This window comes from Felis catus, chromosome D1 (genome assembly GCF_018350175.1).
Source record: "Felis catus isolate Fca126 chromosome D1, F.catus_Fca126_mat1.0, whole genome shotgun sequence".
Taxonomy (NCBI): domain Eukaryota; kingdom Metazoa; phylum Chordata; class Mammalia; order Carnivora; family Felidae; genus Felis; species Felis catus.
Genome location: NC_058377.1, coordinates 6,130,251 through 6,154,047, shown reverse-complemented (window position 1 = coordinate 6,154,047; position 23,797 = coordinate 6,130,251). Strand labels below are relative to the sequence as shown.

General features: G+C 38.2%; 1 protein-coding gene across 2 annotated transcripts in view; it reads left to right on the top strand.

Moving 5' to 3' along the window:
- Positions 1 to 23,797, top strand: part of CWF19L2 (CWF19 like cell cycle control factor 2) — a 149,261-nt gene that overhangs the window by 23,977 nt on the left and 101,487 nt on the right. For both annotated transcript variants that reach the window (XM_019811233.3, XM_003992324.5), the window contains exon 7: positions 8,542 to 8,657. In XM_019811233.3, the coding sequence (XP_019666792.2) occupies positions 8,542 to 8,657 (116 nt within the window). The remainder of the gene's footprint in view (positions 1 to 8,541; positions 8,658 to 23,797) is intronic.

Here is a 23,797-nt window from a genome sequence, read left to right as displayed (position 1 = left end):
CTGATTATTTAAATATCGCGTGTTTCTGTGTAGTGAGGTGGTTTTAAGTCTGTAATTATCTGTGCTTATTTCTGTATTTGAAAAACAACTGTAAGTTTACTGATCATCTGATGTGGAATCCGGTGGTTTCATATTATGAGCCTCTATGGATTATTATTGAAGGTTCAGATTACATAGGACCAAGTAAATAAAATGTGTGTGGTCTTTTGAGGCCTTGTTTAAATTTAGTACCTGGAAAGATTGATTATGTTAATTATATATGTTGGGGAGGAAATTGATTAAATCTATATTTTTATACTTGATAATGTTTTCATATTTCAGTGTCTGTTTTGAATGGATTAATACAAAGTATGATTTTGTGAGGATATAATAATGCTTTGGGTTGTTACATCCTGTAACAAAATGTAAAAAAGCGGTATGTCTGAACTTTTATGAAAATAACGTATAAATATTAAAGATGTGATTTCATATGTTCTTTAGAAATTCCTACTTTGCCAGCATTCATAAAACTTGTTATTTACCTTGGATAGTGCTATTATTTTCCAACAGATGGAGACAAAATATTTAAGTGTCACATAATCACACTTGATACCATAATTTTGAAAATATTTATATGCCGGGCGCCTGGGTGGCGCAGTCGGTTAAGCGTCCGACTTCAGCCAGGTCACGATCTCGCGGTCCATGAGTTCGAGCCCCGCGTCGGGCTCTGGGCTGATGGCTCAGAGCCTGGAGCCTGTTTCCGATTCTGTGTCTCCCTCTCTCTCTGCCCCTCCCCCGTTCATGCTCTGTCTCTCTCTGTCCCAAAAATAAATAAATGTTGAAAAAAAAAAAAAAAAGAAAATATTTATATGCCAATTAAGTGTTCATTGACACCTCCATGAAAAGTTCATTCAAATACAATTGACCCAGTGTACAGAAAGTGGCATTGTAAGTTAGGGTGTTATCTTTTCATCTTAGTGATTTACCAGATTACGTTCCTGCTTTTTGTTATATCTTTTATTTTTATTGTGGCCATTCATAAAAATTCTTCTTATATTTTATGTAGAGATGTCCCTAGAGCCCCCTTCCAGTTTCATTTGTAGTTTTTTCTTTAGCAGTTTTGCTGAAGTTATTGGTAATTGTAGCATTTTCTTTATTGCCTTTCAGCACTGGTAGAAATGTCTCTGCTGGGTTATATCATAGGAAGTGTAGTCACACAGGAATCTCTTTGAGATACTTTTTTTTTTTTTTTTTTTAGACACTTAAAAGCGAAAGCGTAGAGCAGTAAGTTAGCTTCCTCAACCATTACTGTGTCGGGCTAATTTTATGATCCAGGCTTTTACCAGCACACTCTTGTCAGAGGGCAGTCAATAAATTCATCTCTGGGGAAAACTTAGAACTGACAGACTTAATCTTTGGGTTTTTTGCAGTCAATAGGTTCTTAACTTCTTGAGTGTGGGAGCCTCAAAGTTCTACCTTACGTGGTATCTTTCAGTTGCAACAGCATAATCAAAGACGCTAGGAGAAAAACGACCTAATATGAAGCTTTTGGAAAGCCTTTTTCTTTCCTCTTCATGTATGCTTTCACTGCTTCCCTTTCCTGTATTATTTGGAAGGAAGAAAAATGACAGAAAGCTTCTCTCCGTCAGACGTTCAGATCCCAGAGTTGAAATTAAATTAAAAGCTTTTTTTAATGTGTATTTATTTTTGAGAGAGAGAGGGAGAGAGAGAGAGAGAGCGCGCAAGCAGGGGAGGAGCAGAGAGAGAGGGAGACACAGGATCCGAAGCAGGTTCCAGGCTCCGAGCTGTCAGCACAGAGCCCAACACGGGGCTGGAACTCAAAAGCGATGAGATCATGACCTGAGCGGAAGTGAGATGCTTAACCTCCTGAGACACCCAGGCACCCTTGAGTTAAAATTAAGTTTTAAATGATCTGCGGGTTTTACCACATATGCAGATAGTATAGTCATTCTGTTTAGACCAGTGGTAACGCTGAAATGGTTAGGCACCTAAAAGTGTTGTAACTTTAATATTAGGGAGTTGTGTTTGTTGGTCACGTAGTGTTAGAGTTAAGGACTCAGATTTTGGAGTTAGGCTACTTGAGATTGGAATTTTGGCATTTCCACTTACAGCTTTGTGATTTGGGGAATGTTTCTTGACTTCTCTGAGTCCAGTTTACTCATTTTTAAAAAAGTTTTTATTTAAATTCAATTGCCTAACATGCAGAGTAATACTAGTTTCAGGTGTACAATATAGTGATTCAACACTTGGGTACGTCACCGGGTGCTCATCACTGCAAGTGCATCCTTAATCCCCGTCACCTGTTCCCCCCCCCGCCCCACTCACCTCCCCTCTGGTGACCATCATTGTGTTCTCTGTAGTCAAGAGTTACAGCCCTAGTTTTTAATCCCTGTTTTACAGTAAGAGGTTAAGTAAATTCCTCAAGTTCATGGCTAGTAAGTATCCAGACCACAGTTTGAATCCAGATAGTTTGGCTCCAGAGCCCGCTCACTTCCCAGCATGCTGTTCTGTGCCTCTCAAAGCTGGAGACAGAAGTGTACTTTCATCCTCTGTTTGGTCATACATCTATGCCTGAATTTTTTTCTAGAGTAAGCATGTATTTTGTATTTGGAAAAAAAGAAAACTATTTGAAACCAGCCAGTTTAACTTGGTGTCAAGTTCATGCATTTAATGTTCTGCCAAATTGGCAAATCCTGAAGTTAAGAAAGATAGCCGCATAAGGACGTACCCGCACACAATAAAAACCCTAGGCTGATTCAATATGGTATTAAGTCATCAGGTCCCATTCTTTAGGGGTAGAAAGTAAGAGTTTTTGTGGTGGTGTTAGTTGCCAAGGCTTCACCCTTGCGTATGGAACCAGATTTTGCATCTCAAAAGTAGAAAGCTAGTCAGAATTTTCTTGCTCAAAATATTTTTAAAGAGGAATGTCCTTTATGTAGTATAAGATGGAAAGAATTAAAAAAAGTTTGTCATCTGTACCTGAACCAAGTCTGCCTTTCTCTACACGACCACTTGGCTGTGCTATCTCTTGATTCTGCTCTTGCCTGCTCTTCGGTGATCTGCTTGCTACCCCTGTAGCCCATGCTCCCCAAGACGACCATAAGCAGGTCCTACAGAAGTAAAACCAATCCTGTCATAGGCCTCCTCCTGTAACATTCTTCAAGGGCTTCCCATTGTTCTTGGGGTAAGAACAAACACCCTTCTGGAGGCCAGTGATTCCTTGCACCCTCTGCTTTCTGGCCACTGATGCAGTTCCTGCAGCCTTCATTGAAGGGCCTCAGGGCCTTTGCACAGGTTTCCCCTCCATTACCTAAAGAGCCCCTACTTCTCTGTCACATCACTGCTGCGACATCCTCTGCGAGGCTGTTCCTGACCCCCGGACCAGGCTGTTCCCTGCTGTGTGTGCTAGCTCTGTGTCACCTTCAAGACCCTTACTGTTACGGTAGCAATTTTACATGGACTCATGTGGTTATTTGAATGTCCATCTGTAATGAGATTATGAGCTCTGTGCTGATAGGGTGGCTGTTTTGCTTACCTTTTATCCCCAGTAGCTAGTACAATACCTTTCCCAAGTGAATAACGTGACAGGCTGCTGAGCCAAAGTGCTATGTGAAACAAAATATGAAAAACAGCATCTTGGTGAATGTTTGATGTTTTATCATTCCTTCCATTATTACCCAGTTAAGCTCAGTTTGGAAATGAAAATAGAAAGGAAATGGTATATTATCCAGTTAACTTATTGAATATTACCTACAGAATATGTATGTACCTGTATTTTATGTAAGAAAAAAAAGGGTTTCTCAGTCTTTACATAATACCCATTCTGTGTAGGAATAATAGTAGTCAATGTTAAATACAACTCTATTTTTTAAAAATGGTGCATCTTTATATCAGAACATTCACGGGACATCACCCCTTAATCAACCTAAATTTGCAGTAAAAGTTGTTTTCAGAAATAAGTATTTGTGAAGTTGACAAGCTCCAGTAAATTCTTAAGGCAAATAACTATAAAACCTGGACAGAAGGCTCCTTAGTTTCACATCGTCTAGAAATAGCTTCACAAATCATTTGGAAAATCCACCTAGGCGTAATCATAATAAACCACATTTCCCATTCATTTTTGAAGCCAGTCTTGCTTGAGAATTGATCAGACAGCACCTGTTGCTGAAGGTAGCAATAAGGCCTGACCCTGATACTTAAGCTTTGATTCTGGATCAGTTTTCTGGCTTGGGCTGGTCAGGAGTCACTTCCTTCAGAATCTTCATCAGTGAACTGAGGCAAGTATGCACTCACGTTATCTTCTCTTACAGCTCTGCATCCTTTTCTGGTAGAGAGAGGTTGTCAATACCCAGCTGAGATGCATTTACTGTGGCTTTTGTTTTTAAGAGGTAGCATAGCGTTTTGCCACTGGAAAGGCAGAAGTGACCTCTCAAGGCATCCAGGGCAGCATGGGTAGAATACAAATGGAAACCAGTGGGAATCCCACAGGAAGTCCAGAATCAGAGGTTGTCGGTGCTGCCTTTGAGGAGACCTTCAAGGCCAGCTAGAAAGGGAGCTTCCCATACCACCATATTTGTGAGTCTAGAGAAGCGCCCAGCCCCGCCCACTGCAGCAGGTCTCTGGCCAGGTGCCCAGGGAACCTTCATGGGAGCGCGGTGTGGCGCCAGGTGCACTGGAACAGGTGTCCCTCTCAGTGCGGGGCCAACCAGCTAGGACTGCTCAGCACCTGCGTGTCCTACTCCTTGGACCCGCACAGGAAGTTTATCACTTGCCTTGTTGGTGCCATCACCCCGGGAACATGGTGGCCGGTCTTAGGTGGGTGCTGTGAGGATCCAGGGAGGAGATCTTCCAGCAAAATCTCTGGGATACAGTAAAATAATGATGACAGTGGCAAATACTTGTCCTTATGATGAAATGTTTTGGGAAAATGAAGTTTTCAACGGTTTGGTTTGGTAGTGATTGAGGTGCCATGTTTTCAAAAATCAGTTCATTAGTCTTGATCTTTTCCCCTTAGAAAAAATTAAGTGGACAAGTAAGTAAACTGTTTTCAGCGTTCACACAAAATTATTTTTAACCATATTTTAGCAGTGGGAATATTTGTACAGTTTTAAAGTACCTGCAGCACATTTACACGTGAGCTCATTTTCGTAACAACCGTGTGAAGGTAGCAGAGTAGGTGTTATTGTCCTGAGTGTTACAGCGCAGGAGAGTAAGGCTCAGAGTGGCCGGGTCGTTCCTCTAGTCAGAGGGGTGGTCCTGGGACCAGGTCTTCTGATTGCTGGCCCACGTTGAGTCGCTCTGGATTCTTCACTACAGGACTGGATGTGTGACCATGGAGTTAGTAGACATTCTTGCTTACAAACTGTTCTCATGTATTTTTGTTCTTTCCAGGATGTTTTCCCCTCTGTTTTTTGACTTTTAGAATCTTCTGAGTTGGAAGAAATTTCATAGGCAGTTTAAATCAAAACTGCCCTGTAATACAGATGAAGAAGCAAAGATTCAGTCAGTGACTTGGTTACGATCTTACAACTAGTTTATAGGAACAGTGAGGTTAATATCTTGGTCTCCTGATACTTTGTTTGTTGCTGTTTTTATATTTGTCTTATGAGAAACGTGGGGAGTGGAGCTTGGATTCATTTGGTTGTGTTTTGCATATACCAAATAACCTTTAATTATGATGGAAGCATATACTTTTAGTCTCTTACATTTTGACCTCAGATATAGGTGTATATATGTTGTATACCATGAGATTATTATAGTTATTTGATATATCTTTATCTCTGCATAAAGGATAGCGACTATGTTTTATTTATTTTTTATTTCCTACTGTGTTTAACACGTTTTCATATTTATAGTAAATATTCACTAAATATTTGTTAGAACGAATTTCATGATAGATGGTGCTGCAAATTGGTATTTTTTATTTGTTTTTAAAATATTTGATGATTTTTACTGTTAAAAATATTTCATTATTGTCATCTCTAATTATAAGATTAATAAGACTATTGAAATAGAACATACAATCAACTAAAGATGTAATATTATTGAATAATTTTTTTAATGTTTATATATTTTTGAAGGGGAGAGAGAGAGAGAGAGAGAGAGAGAGAGACAGAGTGTGAATAGGGGAGGGGCAGAAATAAAGGAAGACACAGGATCTGAAGCAGGCTCTAGGCTCCGAGCTGTCAGCACAGAGCCCGATGTGGGGCTCGATCTCACAAACTGTGAGATCATGACCTGAGCTGAAGTTGGACGCCACCCGGGTGCCCCTAAAGATGATATTATTGTATAAATATTTCTAAAATTGTGAGTCTTACTCCTACCTGAATTCATTGAAAGGTTTATTCTTTTTAAAGAAAAAAATTTTTTTAACGTTTATTTATTATTGAGAGATAGAGAGAGCATGAGCATGGGAGGGGCCGAGAGACCGGGAGACAGAATCTGAAGCAGGCTGCATGGTCTGAGCTGTCAGCACAGAGCCGGATGCGGGGCTCGAACTCACAAACCGCGAGATCATGACCAGAGCCAAAGCCGGATGCCTAACTGAGTGAGCCACCCAGGCACCTGAAAAGTTTTTTTCTTGTTTGAGTTTCTTGGTAAATGTCAACACAGAGGAATAAAAGTCTTCCTTTTTCTCTGAGCTTTTTTTCTCTGAACTGTGTTAATATACTGGTGATTGTTAAGGAAATCTTGTCTTCACTCTGCCTGTCAGCATTTTTTTCAGTTTCGTAGATAATTCTTTGAAATAAACTTAATTGTGTAACTGGGATGTTAATATAGGTATTATTGATAATGGGTTTCTCTTATCCTCGTGTAAATTGAGGATTTAGACTAACTTCCTTGAGTAATTGCATTGTTAATTTTGAACTCATACATTGTATAAAATAAAAAAGGAGTAAGAGCAAAATAAACTTGAAAGAAAAGTGAATCATTGAGTTAACTGGACATCTAGGTTTCGAAGTACGAAGTATTTTAGATCTGTAAAGAGAGACTTCTTTTCTTTGAAGAGATTGCTTAACAAAGATAGATTTTTGAGATTTGAGTGAGACTGCAGTTAGAGGATTGAAAAATCTTTTTTTTTCCCTTTAAACTTTTTAGTAAAGTCTAACACATACAGAAAAGTGCACAAATTGTTAAGTGTACAGTCTGATCATTACTCCAAAGTGAAAATACCCGTGTAATCAGCAGACCTTTTGAGAAACAGAACATCATTAGCATCCCACAAGCTGCCTTGTGGCGCTTCTGGTCACTCTGCTCCTGTCAGAATAGCCACTGCTTTGGTTTCTAGCACCAAAGTCCATTTTCCCTGGAATCCCATAGTAAGTACCGTGTTCCCTTTGGTTTCCTGCTTCCTGTGTTCCCATTTTCAGAATCACCCATGCTATGCACTGTTGTAGTCATTGATTTCCATTGCTGTGTATTTTAGGAATATGTCACAATTTATGCTGTTTACCCGTGTTACTAATGGTGGACATTTGGGTTGTTTTCTAAGCTGGGATTACTGCAGACTTTTCCACTATTATGATTTTTACACATGTCTTTTGGGTTTTGTGTGTGTTTTTGTTGATTGTAGAACTGGGATGATCTAAAGCCATCCTATTTTTGGACAAGGAAAATCAGGAACAGAATTTTGACTTAAGTAATTGATTAGATTTCTTTTTTTTTTTTTTTAATTTTTTTTTTTCAACGTTTATTTATTTTTGGAACAGAGAGAGACAGAGCATGAACGGGGGAGGGGCAGAGAGAGAGGGAGACACAGAATCGGAAACAGGCTCCAGGCTCCGAGCCATCAGCCCAGAGCCCGACGCAGGGCTCGAACTCACGGACCGCGAGATCGTGACCTGGCTGAAGTCGGACGCTTAACCGACTGCGCCACCCAGGCGCCCCGATTAGATTTCTTTATGCGCGTAAAAGTGTGATGTGTGTAGAAGGAAATACAAGCAGCTTAATAAAGTTTGTTGAAGGCATTCAGATTTTCATAGCTGGCAGTCATGACTATAATGGAATAATTTGTTTTGGTTTGCCTTTCAGTATTCTCTTCTGTAATTTCCTCATTTGTTCTTTGTTTCTGAGGTAACTTTTTCCTCTTCTGTGTGTGTACTTTCATCCTTTCTTTCTGGGCATGCCCTCCCTGCTTTTATCTTTGTTTGTGGACATCCAGCTCCTTGTTTTCAGCCTGATCTTTAAATTTTACGTGACCTTCCATTTAGAAATAATCCATCTCTCATTGTTGTATAATTCTTTATCTTTGTATAATTTTTACTACATATTATCTTTATTGTTATTGTTTATATCCTTTTATCTTTATACTTTTAGATTGCACTTTTTTTGAGGATAGTTTAATTTTTGCCTTCCTCAGTCCCTAAAATACGTACCTTGCATATATAGGTATGTAAATAATATATTGAATTTTAAATGCACTTATGGTTCTTTTATGTTCAAGGAAGAATAACTTATACTTTAAGAAATTGTCAGAGAAGCAATATTAATTCTGTTATAACTACATGAAAAGTATAACTGACATTTAGTACTGGAATTTAGTTTCAGTGGTAGAAGATGGTGGATTGAGCTGGCTGAGGAAGTCTTACCAGAGAATGAAGGAACAAGCTGAGAAACAGAACAGACGCTTTGAAGACATTGTGGCTGAAAGATATGGGGTAAGTACTGGCATTAAGGAGACATGTATTATATTCAAAGTTGTATGAGAAATAATGTCTGTAACTTTGTCAGTGTCTTGTGCCATGAAGCTCTTTTGAATTAAATGGGTATTTAATCTCAACTCTGTCTACTGCTGAAGCCATTTTCTGCCTTTTTTTAATTGTGTAAACTTCTGTAGCGTATTTTTATTGATATGATGAACATAAAACTTAAGTGTGTGTGTTTAATCTAAAAATAACATTTTCTCATTGTGAGAAAATTTAAATAATGCAGGAAATCCCCCAATATGCCTCTTGAGATAAGCACTGTTGAAATTTTGGTGTATTTCAGAGTTTTTCTTTATTCCAGAGATTTTATTTCCAGAGTTTTGAAATACAAGTTTTTTTTTTTTTTGTTCTTGTTTTTTGTTTTTTTGCTTTCTTTCTTTCTTTCTTTTTATTTATTTATTTATTTATTTATTTATTTATTTATTTATTTATTTTAACATTTATTTTTGAGACAGGGAGAGACAGAGCATGAACAGGGGAGGGTTAGAGAGAGGGAGACACAGAATCTGAAGTAGGCTCCAGGCTCTGAGCTGTCAGCACAGAGCCCGATGCGGGGCTAGAACTCACGGACTGCGAGATCATGACCTGAGCCGAAGTCAGCTGCTTAACTGACTGAGCCACCCAGGTGCCCCTGCTTTCTTTTTAAAGAGAGAGTGTGTGCCCACATGATATTTTAGAACCAGCTCCCCCATTTACCGTGTGGATAATCTATTTCAGTTGTTAGTAATGCCCTTTTCTTTTTTGATTTCTAGCAAAAGATGTAGAAAGTAGTAAGATTTCAAAAATATGGGCAAGTAAAAAAAAAGTGAGAGAAAAATCATATTTATTCTGGAGATTTTTAAAAAATGTTTTATTTATTTTTGAGGGAAACATGAGCGGGAAGGGAGCTGAGAAGGGGACAGAGGATCCGAGCATCTGAAGCAGGCTCCGTGCTGACAGCAGCAATCCCAGTGTGGGGCTTGAACTCACCTTTCAGATCACCACCTGAGCCAAAGTCAGCCGCTTAACCCACTGAGCCAGGCAGTGGCTGGGAGATTTTTTTTTTTTTTTTAATGTTTGTTTATTTTGAGATAGTGCCAATGGGGGAGAGGCAAAGAGAGAGGGGGACAGATCTTCCAAAGCAGGCTCTGCCCTGACAAACTGGAGATCAAAACCTGAGCCAAAGTCCGAGGCTCAACCAGCTGAGCCACCCGGCTACCCCCAAATCATCCTTTTTTTTTTAAAAAAGAATGCTTGTGAGGATAGAGGAAGATGGCGGTGTAGGAGGACGCTGGTCTCACCACGTCCTGCGGATCACTTAGATTCCACCCACATCTGCCTAAATAACCCAGAAAACCGCCAGAAGACTAGCAGAATGGACTTTCCAGAGCCAAGCGTCGACGAGAGGCCCACGGAGAGGCGGTGCACGCTCCACAGACTGGCGGGAGGGAGCCGGGGTGGTGGAGGGGCAGCCTGCCCTGCAAGGCAGAGCCCCCGAATTCTGACTTGCAAAAGCAGAGGGGCTGGATGGAGTGTGTTCTGACAGCCAGCTGGACTTAACATCTGGAATGTTATAAGTCAACAGCTCTGCTCAGAGAGCGGGAGGGCTGGAGGACAACCGAAGGGAGAGTTGTTGAGCCCTGGAAGACAGAGCTCAGCTCTCCGGGGAACAAAGGCACTCGGAAGGGCCATCTCCCTTGTCCATCCCCCAGCAGAAATCCCAAAGGGAACCAGTTCCCGTCACCGAACTTGCTTGCACTGTGCAAACACGCAAGGCTGTGCTTCTGTGGATCCATCCCTCCGACGGGTCTGCCTGCCTGCCTGCCTCCCAGTGCTGCAGGGACCCTCCCACAGTGGACCACTGATGGCAAAGCGAGCTAAGCCTGCCCCTCCCGCCCCTGTGCACCTTGCGGATCCATCACGGCTAATACGCCCTTGGCCAGGTCCCATCTAAGCAGCACCACAAGCCTGGTAGTGTGCAAGCAGTCCAGACAGGGGCCACTCCACTCCACAGTGAGTCCTGCCCCTCGGAAAGGGGAAGATAAGGTACACATCAGTCTGTGGCCCCAGCGGTGGGCTGGAGTCAGACATCGGGTCTGACTGTGGCCCCACCCACCAGCACAAGTTACTCAAGACAGCACAGGGGAAGTGCCCTACAGTTTGGAGCCATCGCAGAAACTACCCAAAATGATAATATGGAAGAAATCTTCTCAAAAGAAACTCCAGGAAGTAGCGACAGCTAACAAATTGATGAAAACTGATTTAAGCAATATAACAGCACAAGAATTTAGAATAATAGTCATAGAATTAATCGCTGGGCTTGAAAAAAGCATAGAGGACAGCAGAGAATCTATTGCTACAGAGATCAAGGGACTAAGAAATAGTTATGAGGAGCTAAAAAATGGTATAAATGAGGGGCAAAATAAAAAGGAGGTGGCCATAGCATGGATTGAAGAGGCAGAGGAGACAATAGGTGAATTAGAAGATAAAATTATGGAAAAAGAGGAAGCTGAGGAAAACATAAAAAAATCCAGGAGTATGAGGGGAGAATTTGAGAACTAAGTGATGCAATGAAGCACAATAATATCCGTATAATAGGGATGCCAGAGGAGGAAGAGAGAGAGAAAGGGGCTGAAGGTGTATTTGAACAAATCAAAGCTGAGAACTTCCCTGATCTGGGGAAGGAAAAAGGCATTGAAATCCAAGAGGCACAGAGAACTCTGTTCAGACGTAACTTCAATCGATCTTCTGCACGACATATCATAGTGAAACTGGCAAAATACAAGGATAAAGAGAGAATTCTGAAAGCACTAGGGATAAACTGGCCCTAACTTACAAAGGTAGACACATAAGGGTAGTAGCAGACCTATCTACTGAAACTTGGCAGGCCAGAAAGGAATGGCAGGAAATCTTCACTGTGATGAACAGTAAAAATATGGAGCCGAGAATCCTTTACCCAGCAAGTCTGTCATTCAGAATAGAAGGAGAGATAAAGGTTTTCCCAAACAAACAAAAACTGATGGAATTCATCACCACTAAACCAGCCCTACAAGAGATCCTAAGGGGGATTCTGTGAGTGAAATGTTGCAAGGACCACAAAGTACCAGAGACATCACTACAAGCATGAAACCTACAGACATCACAATGACTAAACCCATATAATAACACTGAATGTAAATGGACTAAATGCTCCAACCAAAAGACATAGGGCATCAGAATGTATGAAAAAAAACAAGATCCATCTATTTGCTGTCTACAAGAGACTCATTTTAGACCTGAGGACACCTTCAGATTGAAAGTGAGGGGATGGAGAACTATCTATCATGCTACTGGAACTCAAAAGAAAGCTGGAGTAGCCATACTTATATCAGACAAACTAGACTTTAAATGAAAGGTTGTAACAAGAGATGAAGAAGGGCATTATATAATAATTATGAGGTCTATCCATTAGGAAAAGCTAACAATTATAAATGTCTATGTGCCGAATACGGGAACCCCCAAACATATAAAACAATTCATCACAAATGTAAGCAACCTTATTGATAAGAATGTGGTAATTGCAGGGGACTTTTGTACTCCACGGACAGCAATGGATAGATCATCTAGACACAGGATCAATAAAGAAACAAGAGCCCTGAATGATACACTGGATCAGATGAACTTGACAGATGCATTTACAACTCTGCATCCCAAAGCAACAGAATATACTTTCTTCTCGAGTGCACATGGAACCTTCTCCAAGGTAGATCACATACTGGGTCACAAAACAGCCCTTCATAAGTATAAAAGAATTGAGATCATCCCATGCACACTTTCAGACCACAGTGCTATGAAGCTTGAAATCAACACAGGAAAAAGTCTGGAAAACCTCCAAAAGCATGGAGGTTAAAGAACACCCTACTAAAGAATGAATGGGTCAACCAGGCAATTAGAGAAGAAATTTAAAAATATGTGGAAACAACTGAAAATGAAAATACAACCATCCAAACGCTTTGGGATGCAGCGAAGGTAGTCCTGAGAGGAAAATACATTGCAATCCAGGCCTATCTTAAGAAATAAGAAAAATCCCAAATACAAAATCTAACAGCACACCTAAAGGAAATAGAAGCAGAACAGCAAAGACACCCCAAACCCAGCAGAAGAAGAGAAATAAAGATCAGAGCAGAAATAAACAATATAGAATCTCAAAGAACTGTAGAGCAGGTCAATGAAACCAAGAGTTGGTTTTTTGAAAAAAAAAAAAAAAAAAAAAAAAAAAAAAAGAAATTGATAAACCTCTAGCCAGGCTTCTCAAAAAGAAAAGGGAGATGACCCACATAGATAAAATCATGAATGAAAATGGAATTATTACAACCAACCCCTCAGAAATACAAGCAATTATCAGGGAATACTATGAAAAATTATATGCCAACAAACTGGACAACCTGGAAGAAATGGGCAAATTCCTAAGCAGCCACACACTTCCAAAACTCAAACAGGAAGAAATAGAAAGCTTGAACAGACCCATAACCAGTGAAGAAATTGAACCATTTATCAAAAATCTCCCAACAAATAAGATTCCAGGACCAGATGGCATCCCTGGGGAATTCTACCAGAGAGAAAGCAGAGATAATACCTATCCTTCTTAAGCTGTTCCAAAAATAGAAAGGAAGGAAAACTTCCAGACTCATTCTATGAAGCCAGCATTACTTTGATTCCCAAACCAGACAGAGACCCAGCAAAAAAAGAGAATCACAGGCCAATATCCCTGATGAATATGGGTGCAAAAATTCTCAATAAAATACTAGCAAATTGAATTCAACAGCATATAAAAAGAATTGTTCACCATGATCAAGTGGGATTGATTCCTGGCCTGCAGGGCTGGTTCAACATTCGCAAATCAATCAATTGATACATCACATTAATAAAAGAAAAGAAAAGAACCATATGATCCTGTCAATCAATGCAGAAAAAGCATTTGACAAAATTCAGCATCCTTTCTCAATAAAAAACCCTCACAAAAGTCGGATTAGAAGGAACATACTTAAACATCATAAAAGCCATTTATGAAAAGCTCACAGCTAATATCATCCTCAATGGGGAAAAACTGAGAGCTTTCTCCCTGAGATCAGGAACACGACAGGGATGTCCACTCTCATCGCTGTTGTTTAAATGGTGTTGGAAGTTCTAGCATCAGCAGTCAGACAACAAAAGGAAATCAAAGGCATCAAAATTGGCAAAGATGAAGTCAAGCTTTCACTTTTTGCAGATGACATGATATTATACCTGGAAAACCGATAGACTCCACCAAAGGTCTGCTAGAACTGATACATGAATTCAGCAAAGTCGCAGGATACAAAATCAATGTACAGAAATCAGTTGCATTCTTATACACTAATAATGAAGCAACAGAAAGACAAATAAAGAAACTGATCCCATTCACAATTGCACCAAGAAGCATAAAATAGCTAGGAATAAACCTAACCAAAGACATAAAAGATCTGTATGCTGAAAACTATAGGAAGCTTATGAAGGAAATTGAAGAAGATCCAAAGAAATGGAAAAACATTCTGTGCTCATGGACTGGAAGAATAATATTGTTAAAATGTCAACACTACTCAAAGAAATCTACACATTCAATGCAATCCCAATCAAAATTTCACCAGCATTCTTCTCGAAGCTAGAACAAGCAATCCTAAAATTTGTATGGAGCCACAAAAGACCCCGAATAGCCAAAGTAATATTGAAAAAGACCAAAGTGGGAGGCATCACAATCCCAGACTTTAGCCTCTACTACAAAGCTGTAATCATGAAGACAGCATGGTATTGGCACAAAAACAGACACATAAACCAATGGAATAGAATACAGACCCTAGAATTGGACCCACAAAAGTATGGCCAACTGATCTTTGACAAAGCAGGAAAGAATATCCAATGGAAAAAAGACAGTCTTTTTAACAAATGGTGCTGGGAGAACTGGGCAGCAACATGTAGAAGAATGAAACTAGACCACTTTCTTAGACCATTCACCAAAATAAACTCAAAATGGATGAAGGACCTGAATGTGAGACAGGAAACCATAAAAATCCTAGAGGAGAAAGCAGGAAAAAGCCTCTTTGACCTCGCCCGCAGCAATTTCTTACAAGACACATCTGCAAAAGCAAGGGAATTAAAAGCAAAAATGAACTATCAGGACCTCATGAAGATAAAAAGCTTCTGCACTGCAAAGGAAACAATCAACAACACTAAAAGGCAACCTATGGAATGGGAAAAGACACTTGCAAATGACATATTGGACAAAGAGCTAGTATGCAAAATCTATAAAGAATTCACCAAACTCCACGCCTGAAAAACAAATAATTCAGTGAAGAAATGGGTAGAAGACATGAATAGACACTTCTTTAAAGAAGACATCCAGATGGTCAACAGGCACATGAAAAGATGCTCAACTTCGCTCCTCATCAGGGAAATAAAAATGAAAACCACACTCAGATATCACCTCACGGCAGTCAGAGTGGCTATAATCAACAAATCAGGAGATTATAGATGCTGGTGAGGATGTGGAGAAATGGGAACCTTCTTACACTGTTGGTGGGAATGCAAACTGGTGCAGCCGCTCTGGGAAACAGTGTGGAGGTTCCTCAAAAAATTAAAAATAGATCTCCCCTATGACCCAGCAGTAGTACTGCTAGGAATTTACCCAAGGGATACAGGAGTCCTGATGCATAGGGGCACTTGTACCCCAATGTTTATAGCAGCACTCTCACAATAGCCAAATTATGGAAAGAGCCTAAATGTTCATCAACTGATGAATGGATAAAGACATTGTGGTTTATATACACAATGGAATACCATGTGGCAGTGAGAAAGAATGAAATATGGCCCTTTGTAGCAGCGAGGATGGAACTGGAGAGTGTGATGCTAAGTGAAATAAGTCATACAGAGAAAGACAGATACTATATGTTTTCACTCTTATGTGGATCCTGAGAAACTTAACAGAAACCCATGGGGGAGGGGAAGAAAAAAAAAAAAGGTTAGAGAGGGAGGGAGCCAAAACATAAGAGACTTAAAAACTGAGAACAACCTGAGGGTTGATGGAGGTGGGAAGAAGGGGAGGGTGGGTGATGGGTATTGAGGAGGGCACCTGTTGGGATGAGCACTGGGTGTTGTATGGAAACCAATTTGACAATAAATTTCATATTAAAAAAACATTGCTTGTTAAATTTCAATGTATTCATTTTTATAGATTTCTTTCCTGTTTTTTATATACTTTTAAAATAGTTTTATAAGAGTAGGCTCATGGAATACATTCTGGGTTTTTTAATGTACTAATAGAGGCATAGTTGGATGTCAGTAAATACACATTTTAATGACCTTAATATTTTAATATATATTTGTATGGATTTGCCATGTATTTATTTACTTAATGATGGAATGACATTTTTATTTTATTTTCCCCTGTTAAATAATATTGTACTCATCATCTTTGTTTAATGCATTTTGTAAACTCACCAGCTTACTTTCTTAAGATGAATTACTAAAAACAAAATTGTTATTTGAAGGATAGGGATACTTAAAGTGAGTTGTATATTAACAAATATCTCTACAAAAAGGATCAAACAAATTATATTTTCATTACAATGACTCTTATCACATGATTTTGTTAGTCTTCATAGTGTGCTACTGTGCTAAGCAGATTTTTTTTTTTTTTTGCTTTTATTTTTGCTTACTAATGCACTGGAATGTTTTTACATATTTTTTTGGTCATTTGTATTTTTTTTTAAATGTTTATTTATTTTGAGAGAGAGGGTGCATGAGAGTACGTATAGAACTAGCGAAGGGACAGAGTGAGAGGGAGAGGGGATCCCACATTGCAGAGTGTGATGTGGGGCTCAAACTCATGACTGTGACCTCATGACCTGGGCTGAAATTAAGAGCTGGATGCTCAAGTGACTCAGCCCTCCGGGCGTGTTGGCCATTTTTATTTTTAAGTGAATCGATTGTTGATGACATTTACCCATTTTCCCTTTGGGATATTGATTGCTTTAAGATCTTTTAATCTGTTGTAAATTTTTCTCTCAGTTTCATGTTTAGTTTTTACTTTGTTTATATTTGCTATGGGTAGGTTTTGAACATTTTTGCCTAACAAAATCCATCAGGTTTTTCTTTCATCACTTAATATTCTTGCTATAATTCACTGAAAGGCTTTTGTCACCCAAAAAATCATAAAAATGTATGTCTGTATTTACTTTGAGTATTTGCTCAGTATTTTTTATGGGTATCTTTCATCTTTTTGCAATATATGTATATATGCATATATATATATATGCATATATATATATATTTGTGTATGTTGTAAAGTAGGTTTCTAACTTTATGTCTTCAGATAATCATTTATAATATATTGAATAAGTTTTCCCACTACTTTGAAATGACACGTTTATTATATATTAGTTTGTCTTTTATAAAATGAGTCTATTTTACTGTCAAATCTATTCTGTTGATTTTTCTGCTGTTTCCTGGAATTAGTATCCTGCTCTTATAATTACTCTTGTTTTCAGTAACTCATGCAGATAGTAAATGATTAGTGAACACCTACTGTATGGCAAGGTCAGTCTTTTTTTATTAGTTATTAAAAAATTAGCTCTTCATTCTTACACATTTTTCGGTTGTTGTTAAATGTAAAAAAATTGTTAAAAAAATGTAGAAATTGTTTTGTCAAGTTCAAGCTCAACTGAAACATTTTCCCGAAATTTATCATAAACTTACATATCTTTTTGGAATTTTGATTTGAATTTAACTAAATTTAACTAAATCAGGGATGATTAATATCTTTATAATGTTGAATCATCCTAAAATATTGGACATTTATTCAAATTTTCATTTATATTCTTCAGTAAATTTCTCTGTGTAATTACTATGCATGTGTCCTTAAGGTTTAAAAATCTTTTTTTCGGGGCGCCTGGGTGGCACAGTCGGTTAAACATCCGACTTCAGCCAGGTCGCGATCTCGCAGTCCATGAGTTCGAGCCCCGCGTCGGGCTCTGGGCTGATGGCTCGGAGCCTGGAGCCTGTTTCCGATTCTGTGTCTCCCTCTCTCTCTGCCCCTCCCCGTTCATGCTCTGTCTCTCTCTGTCCCAAAAATGAATAAATGTTGAAAAAAAAATTAAAAAAAAATCTTTTTTTCTATTTTATATTGAATCTTTTTTCCTTTGTGGGTTCAGGCTTGCTGTTGGTGCTAGAAGGCCATTATTCTAAACTCGCGTCATTAAATCTAATTTTTTAAATTAGACTCGCGTCATCTGGAAAGATAGTTATATACAAATGATTTCTTTGCTTTATCCCCTCACTATTAATGATGTTTGATCTTTTTTGTCTTCTCAAAATAGAATTTCAGAACTTTGATAGAAGCCCTTGGAAGCTAGTTCTCTTGTTTTTCCATGTAAATGCTAGCTTCTTGCATTTAAGATGAAGATTATCATCTTTAAAAAGTATCCTTGCATTCAGAGTTTAGTAGATAGTAGAGGTGTTCTTTTGTTTCCTTTTTTAAAATTATAAATGGGTATCTTAATTTTTATGAAATAACTGTTGTGATGTCCTTTGAGATTTTAGGATTTTTTTTCTTTCAGTTGATAATGAGATGAATTGTGTTAATACATTTCCAAATGTTAGACTGCTCTTGCATTCTTTGACTCCTATTTGATCATGGCATTTCCTTTAATATGCTACTAAATTAAATTTGTTAATATCTTATTTTGAACTTATATCTTCACTTACATATGTAGTGGCCTTCAGTTTTCTTCGTATGTTATTTTTATTAAATTTTGATAGGGTTATTATAAGTTTATTATTTGAATTGTGAAGTTTGTTATAATTTCTGAATGCTTTAGAACAGTAAAAACATTGGCTTTGTAGTCAAATAGTCCTTAATTTCAATATACGTTTTCTTCCTCTTTTGGTGTGTGGCCTTAGCTTCCTTTTCTCCCCATTATAAAAACACCTCTATTAAATAGCAACCTCGTAGGATTCTTGTGAGCATTAATAATAATTTGGGTCCTTTTCGTGTGCCAAACACTGTTGAAGTGCTTCATGTATAATTAATTAATTTAATACCACAACAGTACTATTATTCTTATTTTGCAAATGAGGAAACTGAGGCAGACAGAGGCTAAATAACTTAACCAAGATTAGATAGTTAATCAGTAGATTTGAACCCCTAGGTATTGTCTCCTAAAACTCATTTAAATGATGTAAAATAGGTAATATAATGAGAATTGGATAAATTGTGGTAATTGGTGTTTTTTTTATCATTACCATACTTTATTGACTCTAAGAAGCCACTAATGGTAGATACACCATTATTTCATGTATCAGTAAGAAAGTAAAAAGCTGCCTTTAAGGAAATGTTTTCATTATGAAACTGCCCTCCCTCCTGCCCCAACCCCCTCCGCTGCCATCATTTCTGTTCTGTTCATATTGTTACTTGATTTAAGAAACATGTCAAATCTATAATTTTAAATAATTAAAAAAAATGAAACATTAGGGATTATCTCTGCCTAGGCTAAGATAATAATTTTACCATATTTTGATCCCCCATCTCACCTTTCAGACTTGGTTAAAATAATTTGAAAAAAAATTTTAAGTTTTAAATTTCAGTTTGTTAACATATTGTGTAATATTAGTTTCAGGTGTACAATGTAGTGATTTAGCCCTTCCAGACATCACTCTCTGCTCATCACAGCAAGTGCTCTCCTTAATCCCCATCACCTGTTTCCCCATCACCCCACCTACCTCCCCTCTGGTACCCATCAGTGTGTTCAGTATAGTTGAGAGTCTGGTTCTTGGTCTGCCTCATTCTCTCTCTCTCTCTCTCTCTTTTTTTTTTTTTTTGCCCCGTTTGCTTGTTGGTTTTGTTTCTTAAATTCCACGTATGAGTGAAATCATATAGTGTTTATCTTTCTCTGACTGACTTATTTCGCTTAGCATAATACTCTCTAGCTCCATCCATGTTGTTGCAAATTGCAAGATTTCTTTCTTTTTTATGGCTGAGTAATACTCCATTGTGTGTATACCACGTCTTCTTCCTCCATTCATCAGTCAATGGATACTTGGGCTGTTTTCATAATTTGGCTATTATAGATAATGATGCAATACACATCAGGGTGCATGTATCCCTTTGAATCTGTATTTTTATATTCTTTGGGTAAGTTCCTAGTGGTGTGATTGCTGGATCGTAGGGTAGTTCTATTTTTAACTTTTTAAGGAACCTTTGTTTTCCACAGTGGCTGCACCAATTTGTATTCCTACTAACAGTGCAAGAGAGTTTCCCTTCCTCTGTCTTCTCACCAATACCTGTTGTTTCTTGTGTTGTTGATTTTCGCCATTCTGATAGATAATAATGTAATATCTCATTGTAGCTTTGATTTGCTTTTCCCTGATGATCAGTGATGTTGAGCATCTTTTCGTGTGCCTGTTGGCCATCTGGATGTCTTCTTTGGAAAGATGTCTGTTCAGGTCTTCTGCCCATTTTTTAATTGAATTATTCATTTTTTAGGTGTTGAGTTTTTTTTTTTTTTTAATTTAAAGTTTATTTATTTTGAAAGAGAGAGAGAATGAGCAGGGGAGGGGCAGAGAGAGGGCTGGGGGTGGGGGGGGACAGAGGATCAGAAGTGGGCTCTGTGCTGACAGCAGAGAGCCCAATGTGAGGCTTGAACTCATGCATTGTAAGATCACGACCTGAGCTGTAGTTGGATGCTTAACCAACTAAACCACCCAGGTGCCCTGAGTTTTAGAAGTTTTTTTTTTTTTTTTTATATATTTTGGATACTAATCTTTTAGCTGATATGTCATTTGCAAGTAATTTCTCCCATTCTGTAAGCTGCCTTTTAGTTTTGTTGATTGTTTCCTTTGCTGTGCAGAAGCTTTTTATTTTGATGTAGTCCCAATAGTTCATTTTTGCTTTTATTTCCCTTGCCTCAGGAGACATATCTAGTAAGAAATTAATGGGCCAATGTCAAAGAAGTTCCTGTCTGTCTTCTCTTCTAGGATTTTTATGGTTTCATGTGTCACATGTAGGTTTATTCCATTTTGAGTTTGTCTTTTTGTGTATAGTGTAAGAAAGTGGTCCAGGATCAACCTTTTGCTTATAGCTGACCAGTTTTCCCAACACCATTTGTTGAAGAGACTATCTTTTTTGTACTGGATATTTTTCTCTGCTTTGATTGAAGATTAATTGACCATATAGTTGTGGGTTCATTTCTGGGTTTTCTATCCTGTTCTAGTGATCTATGTGTCTATTTTTGTGCCAGTACCATACTGGTTTGATCACTGTAGCTTTGTCATATAACTTGAAGTCCAGAATTATGATGCCTGCCTACAGCTTTGCTTTTGTTTTTCAGGATTGCTTTGCCTATTTTGGATCTTTTGTGATTCCATACAAATTTTACAATTGTTTGTTCTAGCTCTGTGAAAAATGCTGTTGGTGTTTTGATAGGGATTGAATTAAATGTGTAGATCGCTTGGAGGTATAGACATTTTAAAAGTGTTCTTCCAATCCATGGGCATGGAATGTCTCTCCATTTTTTTGTGTCATTTTTCCATTTCTTTCATCAGTGCTTTTCATAGTACAGGTCTTTCATATCTTTGGTTAGATTTATTCCTAGGTATCTTATTGTTTTTGGTATAGTTGTGAGTGGGATTGATTACTTAATATCTCTTACTGCTGCTTTATTATTGATGTATAGAATGCAACAGATTTCTTTATGTTCATTTTGTGTCCTGCAGCTTTGCTGAATTTGTGTTTCAGTTCTAGCAATTTTTTGGTGGGTTTTCAATATATAGTTTCTTGTCATGTGCAAGTAGCAAAAGTTTGACTTTTTCCTTGCCAATTTGGATGCCTTTTCTTTTTGTTGTCTAATTCCTGAGGCTAGGACTTCAGGTACTATGTTAAATAACAGTGGTGAGAGTGGACATTCCTGTCTTGTTCCTGACCATAGAGGAAAAATTCTCAGTTTTACCATTGAGGATGATATTAGCTGTGGTTTTTTCATAGATGGCCTTTATTATGATGAGGTGTGTTCCCTGTAAATGTACTTTGTTGAGGGTTTTTATCATGAATGGATGTTGTACTTTGTCAGATGCTTTTTTGAATCTGTTGGAATGATCATACGGTTCTTTTCCTTTCTCTTACTGATATTATCACATTGATTGATTTGCAAATATTGAACCACCCTTGCAGTCCAGGAATAAATCCCATTTGGTTGTGGTGAATGATTTTGTTAATGTACTATTGGAAGTGGTTTGCTGGTATTTTTTTTTTTTTTTAATTTACTTCCAAGTTGGTAGCATATAGTGCAACGATTTCAGTAGTAGATTCCTTAATGCCCCTTACCCATTTAACCCATCACTCCTCCCACAACTCCTCCAGCAACCCTCTGTTTGTTCTCTATATTTAAGAGTCTCCTATGTTTTGTCCCCCTCCCTGTTTTTATATTATTTTTGCTTCCCTTAGGTTCATCTGTTTTGTATCTAAAATTCCTCATACGAGTGAAGTCTTATGATATTTGTCTTTCTCTGACTGACTAATTTTGCTTGGCGTAATATCCTCTAGTTCCATCCACATAGTTGCAAATGACAAGATTTCATTCTTTTTGATTGCCAAGTAATACTCCATTGTGTATGTATATATCTTCTTCTCCATTCATCTGTTGATGGACATTTGGGCTCTTTCCATACTTTGGCTGTTGTTGATAGTGCTGCTATAAACATTGGGACGCATGTACCCCTTCAAAACAGCACACCTGTATCCCTTGGATAAATAAATACCTAGTAGTGTAATTGCTGGGTTGTAGGGTAGTTCTATTTTTAATTTTTTGAGGAACCTCTGTACTGTTTTTCAGAGTGGCTGCACCAGTTTGCATTCCCACCAGCAGTGCAAAAGACATCCTTTTTTTCCGCATCCTCACCAACATCTGTTGTTGCCTGAGTTGTTAACGTTAGCCATTCTGACAAGGTGATGTGGTATCTCATTGTAGTTTTGATTTATATTTCCCTGATGATGAATGATGTTGAGCATTTTTTCATGTGTCGGTTGGCCATCTGGATGTCTCTTTGGATAAGTGTCTATTCATGTCTTTTGCCCATTTCTTCACTGGATTGTTTGTTTTTTGGGTGTTGAGTTTGATAAGTTGTTTATAGATTTTGGATACTAACCCTTTATCTGATATGTTGTTGGCAAATATCTTCTCCCATTCTATTGGTTTCCTTTTGTTTTGCTGATTAGTTCCTTTGCTGTGCAGAAGGTTTTTATTTTGATGAGATCCTAATAGTTCATTTTTGCTCTTAATTCCCTTGCCTCTGGAGACGTGTTGGGTAAGAAGTTGCTGTGACTAAGGTCAAAGAGGTTTTTTCCTGCTTTCTCCTTGAGGATTTTGATGGCTTCCTGTCTTCCATTTAGGTCTTTCATCCATTTTGAGTTTATTTTTGTGTATGGTGTTAGAAAGTGGTCCAGGTTCATTCTTCTGCATGTCGCTGTCCAGTTTTCCCAGCACCACTTGCTGAAGAGACTGTCTTTATTCCATTGGATACTCTTCCCTGCTTTGTCAAAGAGTAGTTGGCCATACATTTGTGGGTCCATTTCTGGGTTCTCTATTCTGTTCCATTGATCTGAGTGTCTGTTCTTGTGCCAGTACCATACTGTCTTGATGATTACTGCTTTGTAATACAGCTCAAAGTCCGTGATTTGATGCCTCCAGCTTTGGTTTTCTTTTTCAGGACTGCTTTGGCTATTTGGGGTCTTTGTGGTTCCATGCAAATTTTGGGATTGTTTGTTCTAGCTCTGTGAAGAATGCTGGTGTTGTTTTGATAGGGATTGCTGGTTTGCTAGTATTGTATTGGGAATTTTTGCATCTGTGTTCATCAGGGATATTGGCCTATAGTTCTCTTATTTGGTGTTGCCTTTATCTGGATTTGGTATCATGGTAATGTTGGCCTCATAGAATGAATTTGGAAGTTTTCCTTCCATTTTTTTTTTAATTTTTTTTTTTAACGTTTATTTCTGAGACAGAGAGAGAGAGAGAGACAGAGCATGAATGGGGGAGGGGCAGAGACAGAGGCAGACACAGAATCTGAAACAG